Below are 15058 nucleotides of genomic sequence, written 5' to 3'. Positions count from 1 at the left end.
TGATCAGTAAAGTCCTCTTTCGACGAACAAAACTAACACTCTACAAGGCTCTCATCATGCCCATCCTAACGCATGGCGCAGAAGCTTGGACGATGACAACATCCGATGAAGCGACGCTTGGAGTGTTTGAGAGAAAGATTCTGCGTAAGATTTTTGGACCTTTGCACGTTGGCAACGGCGAATATCGCAGGCGATGGAACGATGAGCTGTATGAGCTTTACGATGACATAGACATAGCACAGCATAGCCATCGAACGAGAGCGATCTGTGTATGAGTGGCAAAGAAGATGGGAAGAGTCACTTAAAGGGCGCTGGACGTACAAGTTAATATCACATCTCGAGCAGTGGGTAACAAGAAAGCATGGTGAAACTGATTATTACCTTACGCAGATACTCACCGGCCATGGCTGCTTTATAGAATATCTCCATCGCTTTCAGCTGGCAGAAAACCTATTCTGCTCCAGCTGTCCTAATGCAATCGAAAGCGCGGAACACGTGGCTTTTCATTGTGATCGCTTCGCACGAGAACGTGCAATACTTGAAAGGGTTTTGGGCCACTCAGCTAGTCCTAATGACATCGTACAGGACATGTGCTCATCCAGTGCTAAATGGGTGGAGGTTCGAGCGTTTGCTGGAAAAATTATGCTGCGACTCCAATTCATCGAATGGGAGCGCAAGACCCAGCAACAGCAGCTACAGTTGCAATTACGAAATGGAGATGAACTGTTTCCGGACAGAATGACGACAAACACAGACACTTGAGTCAATCACCCACAATAATATCAGACAGAAGACAAGACGATAGTTCGTAAATACTGCGCTATCGCAAATTTTCCGATTTTCCATTTCCTCTAGAACCACGTATGAAAACAGTGGGGGGAGTAGACACCATCGCTGACGTAAGATCTCCATACGTCCACAAGAGAAGGACCTGCACGCAGGAAGAGGAAGGCCTCCTCTGCGTTGAAAAGATCAGGTCGAGAAGGACTTGGCTTCACTTAGTTTGTCTAATTTGCGGCGGTTAGCACGAGAAAGAAACGACTGGCGCGCTTTGTTACACTCGGCCAAAATCGCGTAAGCGGTTATGTCGCCAATTAAGAAGAAGAAGAAAACAAATTATAAATCAAATGAACACATTTGATGTTTATGCCTAAATTTTAACTGCCATTCCCATGGTGACAAGATTTTTAGAGGTGTACTACCTAGCAGAACGTTACTCGGCCCTGAGCAAATTTGGCAGATATGCCGACGTCATTCGTTTTGTGTTTCACAAAATTTAGCTTTAGCTTAGTGAAATGCAAAACGAATGACGTAGAATTCAAAGTTTTCCCCTCAAAAAAAATTTTTGTTCACCATATCTAACGAGCAAACCTGGTATTTATCATTCTTGTCCCATTTCAGTACTTCTGATATTGTAGACTTGTTTTTCAACGTTAAGAAAACGATACTATTCTCTTTCATTGAATGATTCACGTCGTTATACTGTTTTAATTGAGCTGTTGGATTAATTTGGTAGCTAAACTGTTTTAGATCTCATCGCTTAAAAAACTTTGCCTTTCCTGACTTAACGCCACAAAAAAGGATCCGTACACGACGCGAACTGTGTTACTCGTGTCAATTGGGCGCGAGGAGGGTAGCCGTTTGGTTTATTGTTATTTTTATAATATAGGGTGATCAATTAAGAGGAGTTTTTTTCATTTGCGTTCTTTCTACAGATCGCGCGCGAGTTGTGGCAAACTGTCATCGTGGATTTGTTGAACAGCGTTTGGCATTTCATCATGGAAAGACTCACACCGCAACAACGTCTACAAATTGTTCAACTGTATTATGAAAATCAGCGTTCTGTGACAAGCCACTTGCCATACAGCTCGTGAAACAATGACTTTATTGAGAAGTCATTTCGGAGAGCAGCTGATTTCACGTTTAGGACCTGTGAGTTGGCCACCAAGATCTTGTGATATCACTTCTTTGGACTTTTTTCTTTGGGGATTCGTGAAGTCCAAGGTCTATGCTGATAAACCAGCTACGATTGAAGCTCTGGAAGCCAACATTACGCGTGTTATTCACGACATACCAGTCGAATGATTGAAAATTGGACCTTCAGAATGGACCACCTTAAGCGTAGTTGCGGCCAACATTTGAATGAAGTCATATTCAAAAAGTAAATGTCAAAGAATGTCCTTTCAAATGATAAATAAAGGTTTTGAACATAATTTACATTTTTGTTTTTTTTTTTAACTATTGAAAAAAGCACCTCATAATTGATCACCCTATATAATATAAACTACTTTTTCAGCGTCATTTTTTTTTGTTCGCTACAGGAGGTCATACCTTTATGGAATTTTAGAATTTTCCCATTTTCCCGCCGTCGCTCGCATCAGAAACTCACGCGCGGCATTGCTGCGCTTACCAATTTTCACAAACCTGCATAAAATACTTAAATACATTTGAGCTGAGCGGCGACCATAAAGTCAAGTCTATTGTGCTCTGCTCAAACCACTCGCAAGATGTCAAAAAAATAAACGAAAACGTGCCTATCAAATATTTATAAGACAAATACAAAAAAAAAAAGAAAACAAAAATGTCAGCAAATGCCATTTACCTTTAGCGGCATTGTTTGTTTGGCATACCATTGCCTACCATAGCCAAGGTTCTTATATTTTTTGCTGCTGTATTTTATTGTTATTTTATCTCTTGATTTTTTTTACTTTTTTTTGTTTTCTGACTCTTTATGCCTCTTCTGCTTTTCACGGCTTTTATCGTAAAAAGGTTTCATTGACTCTTTGACTTTTCAAAACACTTCTACCTGCCTTCCCGCGCTCCGCTTTTAAATTATCGACAAATCTGCTGACGTTGTCGGAAAGTTAATAGGCTGCCAACATTGGTGCTCTCATTTTGTAAATGGAATATTTTTAGAATACATTTAATGCAAATGCATGCACATCGACGCACATACATACACACCTACATACATTCGTACTTCACCAGTTGTTAATGAATCGATGAGTTGGTGTATGAAATTCACGTGGCATCGTTAAAATACAACTTGTGACGTTATGAAAACGCAAAGGTGACGGACAAGTGACAGTAATGATTTTTCATTTCTTTGATTCTCTTTGTGTGTGTGTGTGTGTATGTAATAATAACGCTGAAGCTAAATTGAAATTCTCTAAAGAATTGTAATTTAATTGTAATTAAATTAACTCGCATTGGGCAATATTTTGTTAATATTACAGTTTAATAACCTCTTTTTTTTCAAAACTGCAACTATGTTGAAAAAATTCGACGCTCGTAAATTCGAATTTGGTACACCTGGCTACGACACAGAGGGTGGTTCACCGCAAGGAGTCAGATTCTACAACCACTTCGGAGTTGTTATATCCATCTAATCGCGGAAGGCGCTTTTTTAGCTTTACTGAGCACTGGGTTGCTGGCGTTTTTACTCAAATGCGACATTCCTTTAAGCTGAAATTCACAGGGTGGCATGGAAATGTTTCTGTTTGCGTCTTCCGTCAAGAGTGGGTGACGAAATTAATGTTACTTTCTCCGCTTCGGAGTTGTTTTTGTTGTAGCAGTACAGCTTCAGAGTGTTTCGGGTGACTGCATCGACAAGCGCACGCGTCGACCGACTTCGTGGGCACCTGTGCTTCTGCTTATAGGTCAGTAGTAAGTGATGCGGGACCAGTTACTTTTGCATAAGCCTTTATTCCCATGTGCTTCTAAGAAAAGTTGCACGCCTTGAGCGATAATATTTTTTGATTTTTCATTAAAAGAGAAAGCAATCGTTTCGATGTATTCCACATCTTTTGATTATAAAAGAGACGTTCTGCTCAATCAATTGCTTCATGAGGAGATCCGCGGGAAACGCATTGTCTGCGGAAAAATTTCTTTTTTTTATTCAGTTTTTTCGTTGGAATAAGTAGCAATCACAGCACTCAGACAACATTAAGTCCATTTTGCTCGAGTTCCCTTTTCGATTTTCTTTAAATCGACCCGACTTCCGAAGAAATCTGAGTCGATCTTGTGGTGCCAAGTAGCCAAGATGTTCGCTTCTTAACACATCAGTGCCAAAGACATCAAGCCTGAATTGAGCGAAGGCCGGACAGAGGCACAGAAAGTGGTCCGCCGTCTCATCCTCCTCTCCATATGCTGGGCAGAGTTCACTGTCTGAGATGCCTACCTTTTCCATGTGCTTCGCCCATAGAAAGTGGTCCGTCATCAGTCCAATCAGCTACCTACAGTCGCTACTGCTTAATGACAGGAGAATCTGCGACAGTTAGTCGGACATGACAGGTAACATCAGTTTTGTTCGTCCATATCTAGAAAATATGATTGTTCTGGGAAGATTAAATCTGCATCATGTAAGCGCATAATTTCACTAACAATGCCAAAGAGCAGAGGATTTACTTTTCTCATTGTCATCTGTTACGTATCAAACTCGTGACGAATCCAAGATTTGAGCTGCGATTCGTGACTTTTCCACTTCTGTCACTCAGTTGGATGTCAAGGTATTTAAAGTGGTATTTGTATAGGACTATAGGATAGACTTGTTCACTCCTCTCGGGAGCATAGGGCCTCGACAAGACTCATCCATCGTGCACGGTTTTGTGCTGTTGGTTTTGCACCGTCCCACGAGATGTCGGCCTCTGCTAGTTCGCGCAACATCGATCGTTTTTTGGTCGACCGCGGCCGCTGCTCCCTTGCGGGTTCCAGTCCAGTGTCATTCTCGTGATGCTATCTGGTGTTTTTCTCAATGTGTGACCTACGGATGGGTTGCTCGTTCGTTAATCTTCACAGTGCGTCGTTATTGATGGTGTTTGCAGGTGATGCGGAAGCATTTGTTGATGAAAGATTGTAGCCTCTGTGTGATGGTCTTAGATACCAGCCATGTTTCGTTTCCGTACAACAATACGGACTTCACTTACTTACTTACTTAGGTGGCCATAACAACCCGTTACCGAGTTACGGCCGACCTCACTAGCTCACTCCAGCGCCTTCTCCAATTCTGTACACCAAGCGAGCATAGGGTTTCCTCCACCTGGTCTTTCCACCGGAGCAATGGTCTTCCTCTGCGTCGGACTTCACGGACGCATGGAGGAAGGCATAGCAAATTGAAAACCTTTAAGCAGTTTTTCTCGAATTTTAATTCTTTTGGGGACTATCTTCTTCAAATTCCTATTATGTAAATACAGTTTAACACTATTAGTCATAGTTAAGAAAAAAAATCACACCCTGTGGCATCACCAGAAGTGACACCATTTTATGTGCCATAAATAAACATAAATCAAAGCAGCTCAGTTTTATAAGTTGCTTATCAAGCAGAAGCACAACTCTCGACCAATGCAGCAAACTTAACAATGCTTCCTTTTGTTGTTGTATCGCGCGAAATCCCCAATTAAATTCTATGAACACATGCTGCCAAGTTAATGAATTCCAGCAAATTACGATAAGCTGGCAATAAAGGTAGGAGAGAGGGGTTTACATTAAAAGGAAATATGCACAATATTTACGGAAGGCAAACAGATTGAACATTAAAAAGCGATTGATGCGAGAATTTCGCAGTTAAGTATTAAATGGATACACAAACAAATTAGAAGCGTCATTTGGCGACACAATAAAAAGGAGAAGTGTAATGGGGAAAATGTGGAATGTATTGCAAGCATAACTGTAATGAAAAATATGCATATTCCTCTTGCATTATTTTTACAAATAAACAAATACATGCAAAGTTTTTTTTATGCATTTTGGGTTGCATTTTTTACAACTATCAATATAAGGTAATGTACGAGTTTGATGTGGGAAGGAATGAAATGGCATATAATTAGAGCTATTCAAAGGCAGAGGGTGTTTCGCAAATTAAAATTACAATTTTTTTCACTGACGCATGAGGCCGCCGTAGCCGAATGAGAGAGAACGTAGGTTCGAATATCGGGGAAACACCAAAATGAAGAAAACGTTTTTTCTCATAATAAAAAAATATCTGCCATTCGGAGTCGGCTTCAAACTGGTGTACCAGTGTCTACTGGTATGTGTGGTTTATCAAAAAGGGTGTATGCACCAATTATCAATATACAGGGTGAACGTAGTTTTTATTGATTTCAAAGACAAAATTGTTCCAAAAAGATTACAATTTTAACATACATATATTCACTTTAGCTCGATATGACCACCTTTTGCCTTGACTATAGCCTTCAAACGGTCAAAAAATGAATTGCATGCTGCACGAATGTGATCTTGAGGTATTTTGGCCCATTCTCGTATAATCGCTTTTTTCAGCGCATCCAAACTGGCATATTTTTTAGTGATTGGAGTGGCCATACCTATGCTCAAATTCTCGTATGAGCGTTCGGTCTAGTAAACACGATCGTTTTGAGTGTTTATGAACTGCTCAATTGGGAAATTTTTTTCATCAGAAAACACAATGTTAGGAAATTCGCCACGTTCGTGCAAGCGCAACAACTTCTTTGCTCTTTCGCACCGAACTTTTTTTTGCTGGGGTGAAAGATCGTGTGCTTTTTGGAACTTGTAAGCCTTGACCTTCAGCTCATTTTTCAATAAGCGCCGAATGCTGTCTTGCGATATTTTCAGTTCTTTGGCCATTTTTCTTCCACTTCGACGTGGGTTTCGTTCAAGTCGAGCCTTCACTTTCCGAACGATTTCTGGCGTTGTTGCGGTTTTTTTTGGTCCACCTCCATAGCGTTTTGCAATGCTACCAGTATCATTGTAACATTTTATAGTGCGATACACAAACATTTTATTCACTTTGAGGTGACTGAGCTCACGAACAATGGCTGGTTGTGATTTTCCAGCCAAATATAACGCAATCACACTATTACGCTTGAATTCCATCACAGAAAAAAAATTCAACAAAACTGAGACGTAAATGCTTTTGATGGCTTATAAACAATATATTGAACTGTCATGAGAACAATTTTGACGTTGATGTCACGAGCTGTTTTACAGATACAAGCAGTGAGAAGTTGGTAACACTTCATATCGTTCACCCTGTATATTCAAAATTTATTGCCGCTGTATTTGAAAAAATACATAAATAAAAAAAATTTGCTTTTTTCAGCACCTCGTAAATTTTAGAAAAAAATCAGTTTCTAGATTTTGATTCCGTATATAAGTTTCAATTCATTCAAAAAAATATATCTGAGAAAATAATTTTTTCTATAATAATAATATAAGCTTTTCATTTGAATCCATGCGAATCAATGAAAGTTGTGAAGTGATCTCAACGGTACTCAAATCATTCATATTTTCTGGAAAATATGTCCACATTAATTATATACGCGCATTTTATCGCATTTGCTTAAATATACCACTTCCAAAAAAAAAACCTCTAACTCAATGTTCTTATTTCTGAAATAAGTAAAGGCCCGAAAAATCTATGATTTCAAGGGAACAAAAAATGCTATTTTTTTTAGTTATTTAAGAAAATGTATTTATTTTTTCGCTATTTGAGTGCGATCTATTGGCTACTACTATTTTAGCAATAACATCTCCTGCCACAAATATAGTTACAAAATATTATATTTTGAGAGTTTTTGGGGCAATGGACACGAAAAATATTGGTCAGGCGAAAATCGGTTTAACATCAAATTTATATAAGATATCAAGACAATTTTGTTTCTTTATTAAGCGTACTATGTTAAGGGTTATATACAGTTAGAAGGCCGAAAAAAAGCGAATTTTCCAGAATTTTTTTGTGATAAAACTTTTAAATTTTTTGATCTATTAATCATTTATTACTAAAAAATTTATTATGTACTGAAAAATATATTTAAGAAGCTCGTGATTTGAGACTAATCGGTTTAACCGTTTTCGAGTAATGTTTGTCACCGACTTTGAAAACACCATTTTGAGAAAAACGCGCTGCCGCTCGGCCTTTGCGTATAACTTCGAAAATATTCACCGGAACGATATTAAATTTTCTGTTTGTATTCTTAAATATATGTACATTAAGAAAAATAAAATCGACTTTTTGAAAATTCTAACTGTATATAACCCCTTAAACAAAAAACTCGTATCAGCTCTCTTTGTTATAAACAAAATGGCGCAATTTAGATATGACTCCTCTTATTAGACGATGGTCATCAGTTTTTGTTACGGTATCTGCTGCTCTCTGCCAATTCACTTTAAACTGCTACTCTTTATTTTTTTTTTTAATTTTTAGCAATTTTCTTTCAACAATTGCTTGATATTTTCCAATGCAATTTTGGACAGTTTGATGAGCTGTTTTCCTGTGCACAATATTTACCCCGTGATTTTCATACCAGTTCATAGCATGACGGCTATAATAATATGAAGCTCGATCGGACCTGAACAGAACTGAGCCTTTACGTTTTTTTATGAATGACAGCAAACACTTTTGCAAACACTCCTTCTTATAAATTTCTTGATTTATAATGCCCCTGGCATTACCAACATTTTGCTTTTCATACGCACTGGCAGATGGCTTGGTAGCTTAAAGGCTCCTGTGACTCCTCCTCTCTTCGTTACAGTATTATGATGTCTTACTAATGACCTCAGCATCACACATCCTCTTCTTATTTCAATACTGTGATACTGAGGACTTTTAAAACACAACTAATATGACTTCCAAAGAGTTTGCTTTGAGGTTAATAATTCTGATTTATCATAGACAAATTTCGAATTTTATTGGATTTTTTATTAAGGTAGTAGTCTGGTCAAATACTCATTTTTTATAGATATTTTTAAGGATTTTTTTTTTAAGAAAATAAAATGCGATCGTTTTGATTTTATAGTATATTTTATTTTGAGAGAATTTTTTTTAGAATATATAATAAATAAAATTCATTATACATCTTTATTTTTTTGCGTTTAATATTAAAAGAAAGATAGTATCTTATTATTGGCATCAAATAGTATACAAAAACAAGTATTTTTTTTACATATTTTTTGTAGTAACGTGCCAACAAAGCGTCTTAAAAAAAGATTGGGGGCAAAATGGCGGACTTTTGGCACATACCTTTTTTCAAAAGTCCGCCATTTTGTTATTTTTCAAAAAAATGTTGAAAATTTTGTCACATCTGCCAGAATGACAAGCAAATCAGTTTAACTTTTTTGTTTCAAATGTCCTAAAAAGCCAAAATCCTGTTGCCAAGCCACCTATCTTTTTTTTAAGACGCTTGCTTTGGTGCCACACTACTACAAAAAATATGTCGAAAACAAAAATTTTTGTTGTTGTTTTTGTTTTACTATTTAATGTCAGTAATAACATACTAAAACATCAAATCGATCGCATTGTATGTTCTTTAAAAAAAATTCCTAAAAATATCTATAAAAACTGAGTATTAGACCAGACAACCTTAAGCTGTTTACTTAAGATACGGCTATAAATGATAAATTGATGAAATATTCGCTAAAAAGCCAGTAATTTATTACCTGACTGAAAAAAGGGCTAAGTGGGCTTAAGTTGACTTTTTAAGAACACAGAAATATATACACACCAATGAAATCAACATTCATTTCAAATTTTCACATAGAAAGCATTAGTACAAATTTATGAATTTTTGAACTACACGCGAAACGCAGGTTTTATGATGTGGACCTTTGCTAGCAACATATAGATGGAAACTTCATAAATTTCTCACAAAAAAACACTTTTTTGTGTGTGTATTTATAAATTCACCACCGTCACCATTAGCTTTTGTAATTTTGCTATCGCATATATGATAAGTGTAACTATTGCAATAATCGCTGCCGATAGTAATTAAGCGAATTGAATCGTTATTTAATTCAAGAATCTCCAGAATATTAAAACAGGCAATACAAACGGATTCTCCGCCCTGGCAACTTTTTGGTATAGGTATAGTATAGCTTGTGTAGAGTAACTGCGGGTAATGTGGTATACCTGCTTTATGCGAAAACTAAAGACGTGGAAATAACGGGACCAAGTTAGATATTTCGGCATTCTCAGAATCTTAAGAAAGCGTGATTTGATTTGTGTTTTGCAAGGCATACAGTGAGTCAGTTGTAAAAAAATCGCGTTGTTGTGTGGTTGGCATTTTTTTGTGCTCAGTGGAAAATTTCTGGCAAATTAAAATCCTGTGCTTTAAACTGCATTTATTCATCGGGAAGTAATAAGTGAGTTTAATACTAGTGAAGCATATAAGCCATATTTTTGTATATTTGGTCGATATTTAATTATTCAAAATTAATTTGTTCAAACTCTAATCAGGCTATTGTGGTATAGGTAAAGGCGGCTAAAGTGGTATAGTGTACCATATTACCCTCTCGATCAAAAAAATGCGGAAGAAAGGTGAAATACGAAAATGGAAAGCAGAGGATATGAAAAAAGCTATCCAAGTGGTTAGAAAAGGTGAAATGGGTATTCTCTTGGCTTCCAAGACATTTAGTGTCCCCCATACAACTCTGCAGCGCATGTCAAGAAGCGAGAAATCCATCGAGGAGCTGTTGACAACTAAACTTGGCCGGGCTCTGATTTTAACAGCGGAAATTGAAAATGACTTAGTTAAATATTTACTAGAAATGGAAAGGTACTGGGGACTAACACGCGCAGACGTGCGGTCATTGTGTTATCAAATTGCCACAAGAAATAACATTCCCAGTAAGTTCTCCGTTATTAAAGAGTGCGCTGGCAAGGATTGGCTAAAAGGCTTCTGTAACCGACACCGAAATGTTCTGAGTTTTCGAAAGCCAACTGGAGAAAGCGTCGACCGTGCACGTAGTTTTTCTCGAGAAAATGTTGATATATTTTTCAAATCGCTGGAAGAAGAAAACGCAAAACATAATTTTCCGCCTACTCGTATCTGAAACGTTGACGAAACCAGAATATCAGTAGTTCCTTCGCAGCAGGCACAAATAATCGCTCGGAAAGGAAAAAACAGATTGGAACAATGACTTCAGCTGAGCGAGGGTCGCTTGTTACAGTCATCACTTGCATGAGCGCAGGAGGTGGTTTCGTACCACCATTTTTCATCTTTCCACGATAAAACCATAACCCTCTACTAATGAAAGACGCTCCGCCTGGCTCAAACTCGGCGTGCCATTTGTCTGGATGGGTTCAGATTCCCATCTTCACAAAATGGTTCAGGCATTTTTTAAGCGTAACGAAACCATCTCCGTCTGAACCTCTGCTTCTTATATTAGATGGGCATTATAGCTACACACGCAATATAGAAGTTATTGATCTAGCTCGCGAACACAATGTGATTATACTTTCTTTGCCACCCCATTCAACACACAAACTTCAACCATTGGATAAGGCTTTTATGGGTTGATTTATGCGTGAACAGGGCAGAAAAGTTACACATTTTGATATCGCAGGACTATTTACTGAGGCTTATTTGAGGGTTCAAACTGGACAAATTGCAATAAATGGTTTTAAAGCCACAGGGATTTATCCGTTTGACAAACATATTTTCACAGATGCAGATTTTATAGCTGGGAACTCATCATCATCAGGTACAATTCAGTTTTAAATATAAAAAATCTTGCTAGATATATTGTCTTCTCAGAGGATCCAGTTGAAACTATAAATTCAACGACAGAAGAAACTCCAGGCGCATCAACCATGGAAATTGAGCCTGAAATTCGTAAGTTTCGCAATAAAATCTATGGAAATTTTAGGAACGCTATTTAATTTGTTTACAGAAGCAAGCACAAGCCGAGGACTCGTTACTCCCTGGGAAATATCTCCACCACCAAAGCTACGAGATCCTCCACCTAATCGGAAAGGCCGGAAAACAAAGGCAACTGTTTTAACAACTTCGCCTTATAAGTGTAATTTGTTACAGAGCATTGAAAGCATTAACAGAAAACGCAATGCTCCGGTTAATCCATCCCCAAAACCCTCTAATAAGAAAAATATTTCTACCAAATCGTTTGTTGACTCGCATGCAAGTGACAAAGAAGAGGAGTTTCCAGATGTTCCACCAACAAAAGAATCCTCTTGCAACTACTGTGGCAAAATTTATGGGGAGGATATAATAATGAAGCCTTGGACCTCTTGTCTGCAATGCGAAAAAATTTGGGTCCACGAAAAGTGTATTCCCAATCGAAGTGCTATTTTTCTTTGCGATTCTTGTAAGTAATACTCTTACAAGTGTTATGAATTTTATTGTTGCGTTTTTTGTCAATTGAAGTTTAAAATATTTTTGTTTAATATGTTTTAATTCAGTTCATAATCCTTTTTTAAATGGTTCGCAATAAAATGTTAGTTATCAATCAAAAGTAACTGACTTATTATTAAAGGCATCATATGCGGGTAATGCGGTATACTATACCACATTACCAGAATAAGGTATACCACATTACCCGCCAATTTCTTCAAGGGCTTGTTTCCGTTTTTTGCAGTACTTTCTTAAATATTTCTGAAACTCGCGGCTCTAAGGCTTTTGAAGCTAGGTTTATTTGAACTTAATAACGGTAGCGTATTATGGATAAATTTTCATTCAAATCAAATAAAATTTAACGATTTTATGGACGAAAATAAAATGGGTATACCACAATACCCGCAGTTACTCTAGCATAGTGTATAGGCATTAAGGATGTGGGAGGAGAGGCTGAGAAGCATTGCCCATACGATTACCACTTATTTTTATAGACGAAAAGCGCTCAGTTTCCTCTTTGGCTCAGATGAAGAATATTCTTTTTGATGCAGCAATTGCGATTACTTTGAAGAACACATTTTCTACCGTTTAAAAATATCCTTACATTTTTTATGCAAAAAAAATCCAGTTTCATGGGTTAACGCCCCTTCATTCGTTTTCACTTAAGTCTTAAGAAAATGGCAAGAAATCAAATATTTCCTTTATTTCTAAGCTAAATTGCATCAATATCTTTTTTGAAAAATTGTATCTATCTGTCATCTATTGTTATTTTTAACTTATATTTGATTTGTATTCAATTTGATTTTCACACATCACTGGACCCATGAAATGCGTTTATCTTCACGCTGATGTGAATATTAGCCTGTTTCCTTACATATGTACATACATACATTCATGTTTATTATACAGGGTGTTTTGTTCCCAATTAGAAAATCTTTAAGTTTACATTTTGAACGCTGCCATTTTTATTTGAATCTTGCCTCCTCATTACGAAGGAGTGCTTGACAAATTCTATATCTTTTGAGCTAGAAGTCTTATACTTACGAAAGTGGGTTCACTCAAAAGCTAATAAAAATAACATAAAATAAATAACATAAAATAAATAACATAAAAAGCCAATAATAAAATTGTTTCCTTTTCTTTGTTCTTATTGAGCATATTATAGTTAATTTTAAAAATATATTATAAATATTTAAATTATTACAGTGTTTGATACAAAACCAAAAAGCTTTATCGTCTCGAATTAGCATCACAATACCGATACTCACAATTTATTGTTTACCGCACCCTATCGCCCATACTCTCTCTTATGTTTGTTGCTAGCCGTACTGCGTTCTCTTGAAACAGCTGATTTCAGCGGAAAATAATTTGCTTACGAAACACGTAAGCAAAGCAAAAGTCAAATAAAAATAAGAAACCAAAGGGAAGGAAGCAAAACAAAATACGCGAACTAGGCAACAGAAAAAGAGGACTACAAGATAAACAACAAAAACACAAAAAACAGATGACTAACAAAAGCAACGACGTAAAAGCAGTGCTGCCACTACATGCCAGATGCCAATAGAAGCAGTTAGCAGTGTTCTCCCTCACACCTTACTGACAGACGCTGCTAACGAACGCAATAAAGCAAATCGTTTCAACACGCTCACTCTCATCGGCTACTCCATTTGGCTTATCGATTTTCATTGTATTTTTTCGTATGTGCGATAGTGTGCATTGAAATTTTTGTATTCTGACGGCAGCCAGTTCACAGGAAAAGTTTCAAGTCATTTAAATACGAAATTTAATGTAATTGCCTAAATACCGAGCTATAAGTGGTGTAAAATTAGTTTGAATAAAATACGGTGATAAAATTGTGTGAATTTGAAAACTCAGCAAATTGCTGTGCGTAGAAGTAAGCGATGTAACTACATAAAGTGAGAACTTGTTTTTCACATTCAAATTGTGCTACATAAGTGAAAACCACGCTGAAGCAAATAACAAAGAACACAACAGACAAGTTTTAAGTTGGAATTACAAAAGTGTATTCGTTTAAATTAACTAATTTCATAATGGATGACGCCTCGCAAAGTTCTGCAACTACGCCGATGGCGGCTCGAGAGAACATTCCGTTAATAAATCGTCCCAGACGACGTTGGTATTCATTCAGGTGAATCATTCATAAAGATAATCAAATGTAGCTTTTTTTATTTAATGAACGGTGGTTTTTGTTTTTTTGTTTGAATGCGATTTAGCACTAAAATTGACCAAAGATCAACCAGATTAACAGTTTGGCGTGGGGGAAAACGATATAAATTCGCTTATTTAAAATTGTCACCAGGTTTTTGCAACAATGCATGTGAATGAATGCATATATTGAAGTATGTGTGTGTGTGTGTGTGGTGCTCCACTGGTGTTGATGGCTACAGCTTTCGCTACAGCTCCACATTTGCGCTGAATACAGTGAAAAGTGGTTAAAATCGTAGTTTTCGTTAATGAAGAGCTTGCCGTTTTTGGAGAAAGCTACTGTCAGCATGTACTAGCATAAATGATTAATTAACCTATTAACATACATATGTATGTATGTATGTATATGTATTATATTAAAAAAAAAATGATGTATCTGCGTCGCTGAGTTCGAAAATTCGATATCCTGTGCCTATAAAAATTGAAGAGGAGCTACGCCATCTGGGATTATGCGTTTGTAGTTTCAGTTCAATGAAATGAGTAATACATTTTATGTACCAATCTTAACCAAATGGTTCCCACTTGAATCCGCAAATCATTCTTAACAAATCACACTGAATTCTGCCAGCCCTAACGCGCATATTTCGTGTGTTACTATTCGCATTGGTTACGTGCAGCCGCTATTCGCCAATACAAAAAAGCTACTACGACAACAACAACGAAGTATTGTTGTTATGCTTCATAAATCTCGTTTTTTGTAAGGTTTGTGTAAAAGTACGTTCACATATGCA

The 15058-nt window shown here is 36.9% G+C and overlaps 1 protein-coding gene across 3 annotated transcripts in view; it reads left to right on the top strand.

The window, feature by feature from the left end:
• The window catches only part of LOC129246899 (probable phospholipid-transporting ATPase IIB), an 89457-nt gene that overhangs the window by 49027 nt on the left and 25372 nt on the right, over positions 1-15058 (top strand). The window contains exon 1 of one of the 3 annotated variants that reach the window (XM_054885616.1): positions 13789-14250. The exons of the other annotated variants lie outside the window; for them this stretch is intronic. Within the exon in view, the coding sequence (XP_054741591.1) occupies positions 14153-14250 (98 nt within the window). The 5' untranslated portion in view covers positions 13789-14152. Of the gene's footprint in view, positions 1-13788; positions 14251-15058 lie in introns of those variants that run through there. 3 annotated transcript variants of the gene reach the window in all.

The sequence above is a fragment of the Anastrepha obliqua genome, chromosome 5, assembly GCF_027943255.1.
Source record: "Anastrepha obliqua isolate idAnaObli1 chromosome 5, idAnaObli1_1.0, whole genome shotgun sequence".
Classification (NCBI taxonomy): Eukaryota; Metazoa; Arthropoda; class Insecta; order Diptera; family Tephritidae; genus Anastrepha; species Anastrepha obliqua.
Note: the sequence above shows the minus strand (reverse complement) of the source record. Positions and strands in the feature narration are given on the sequence as shown.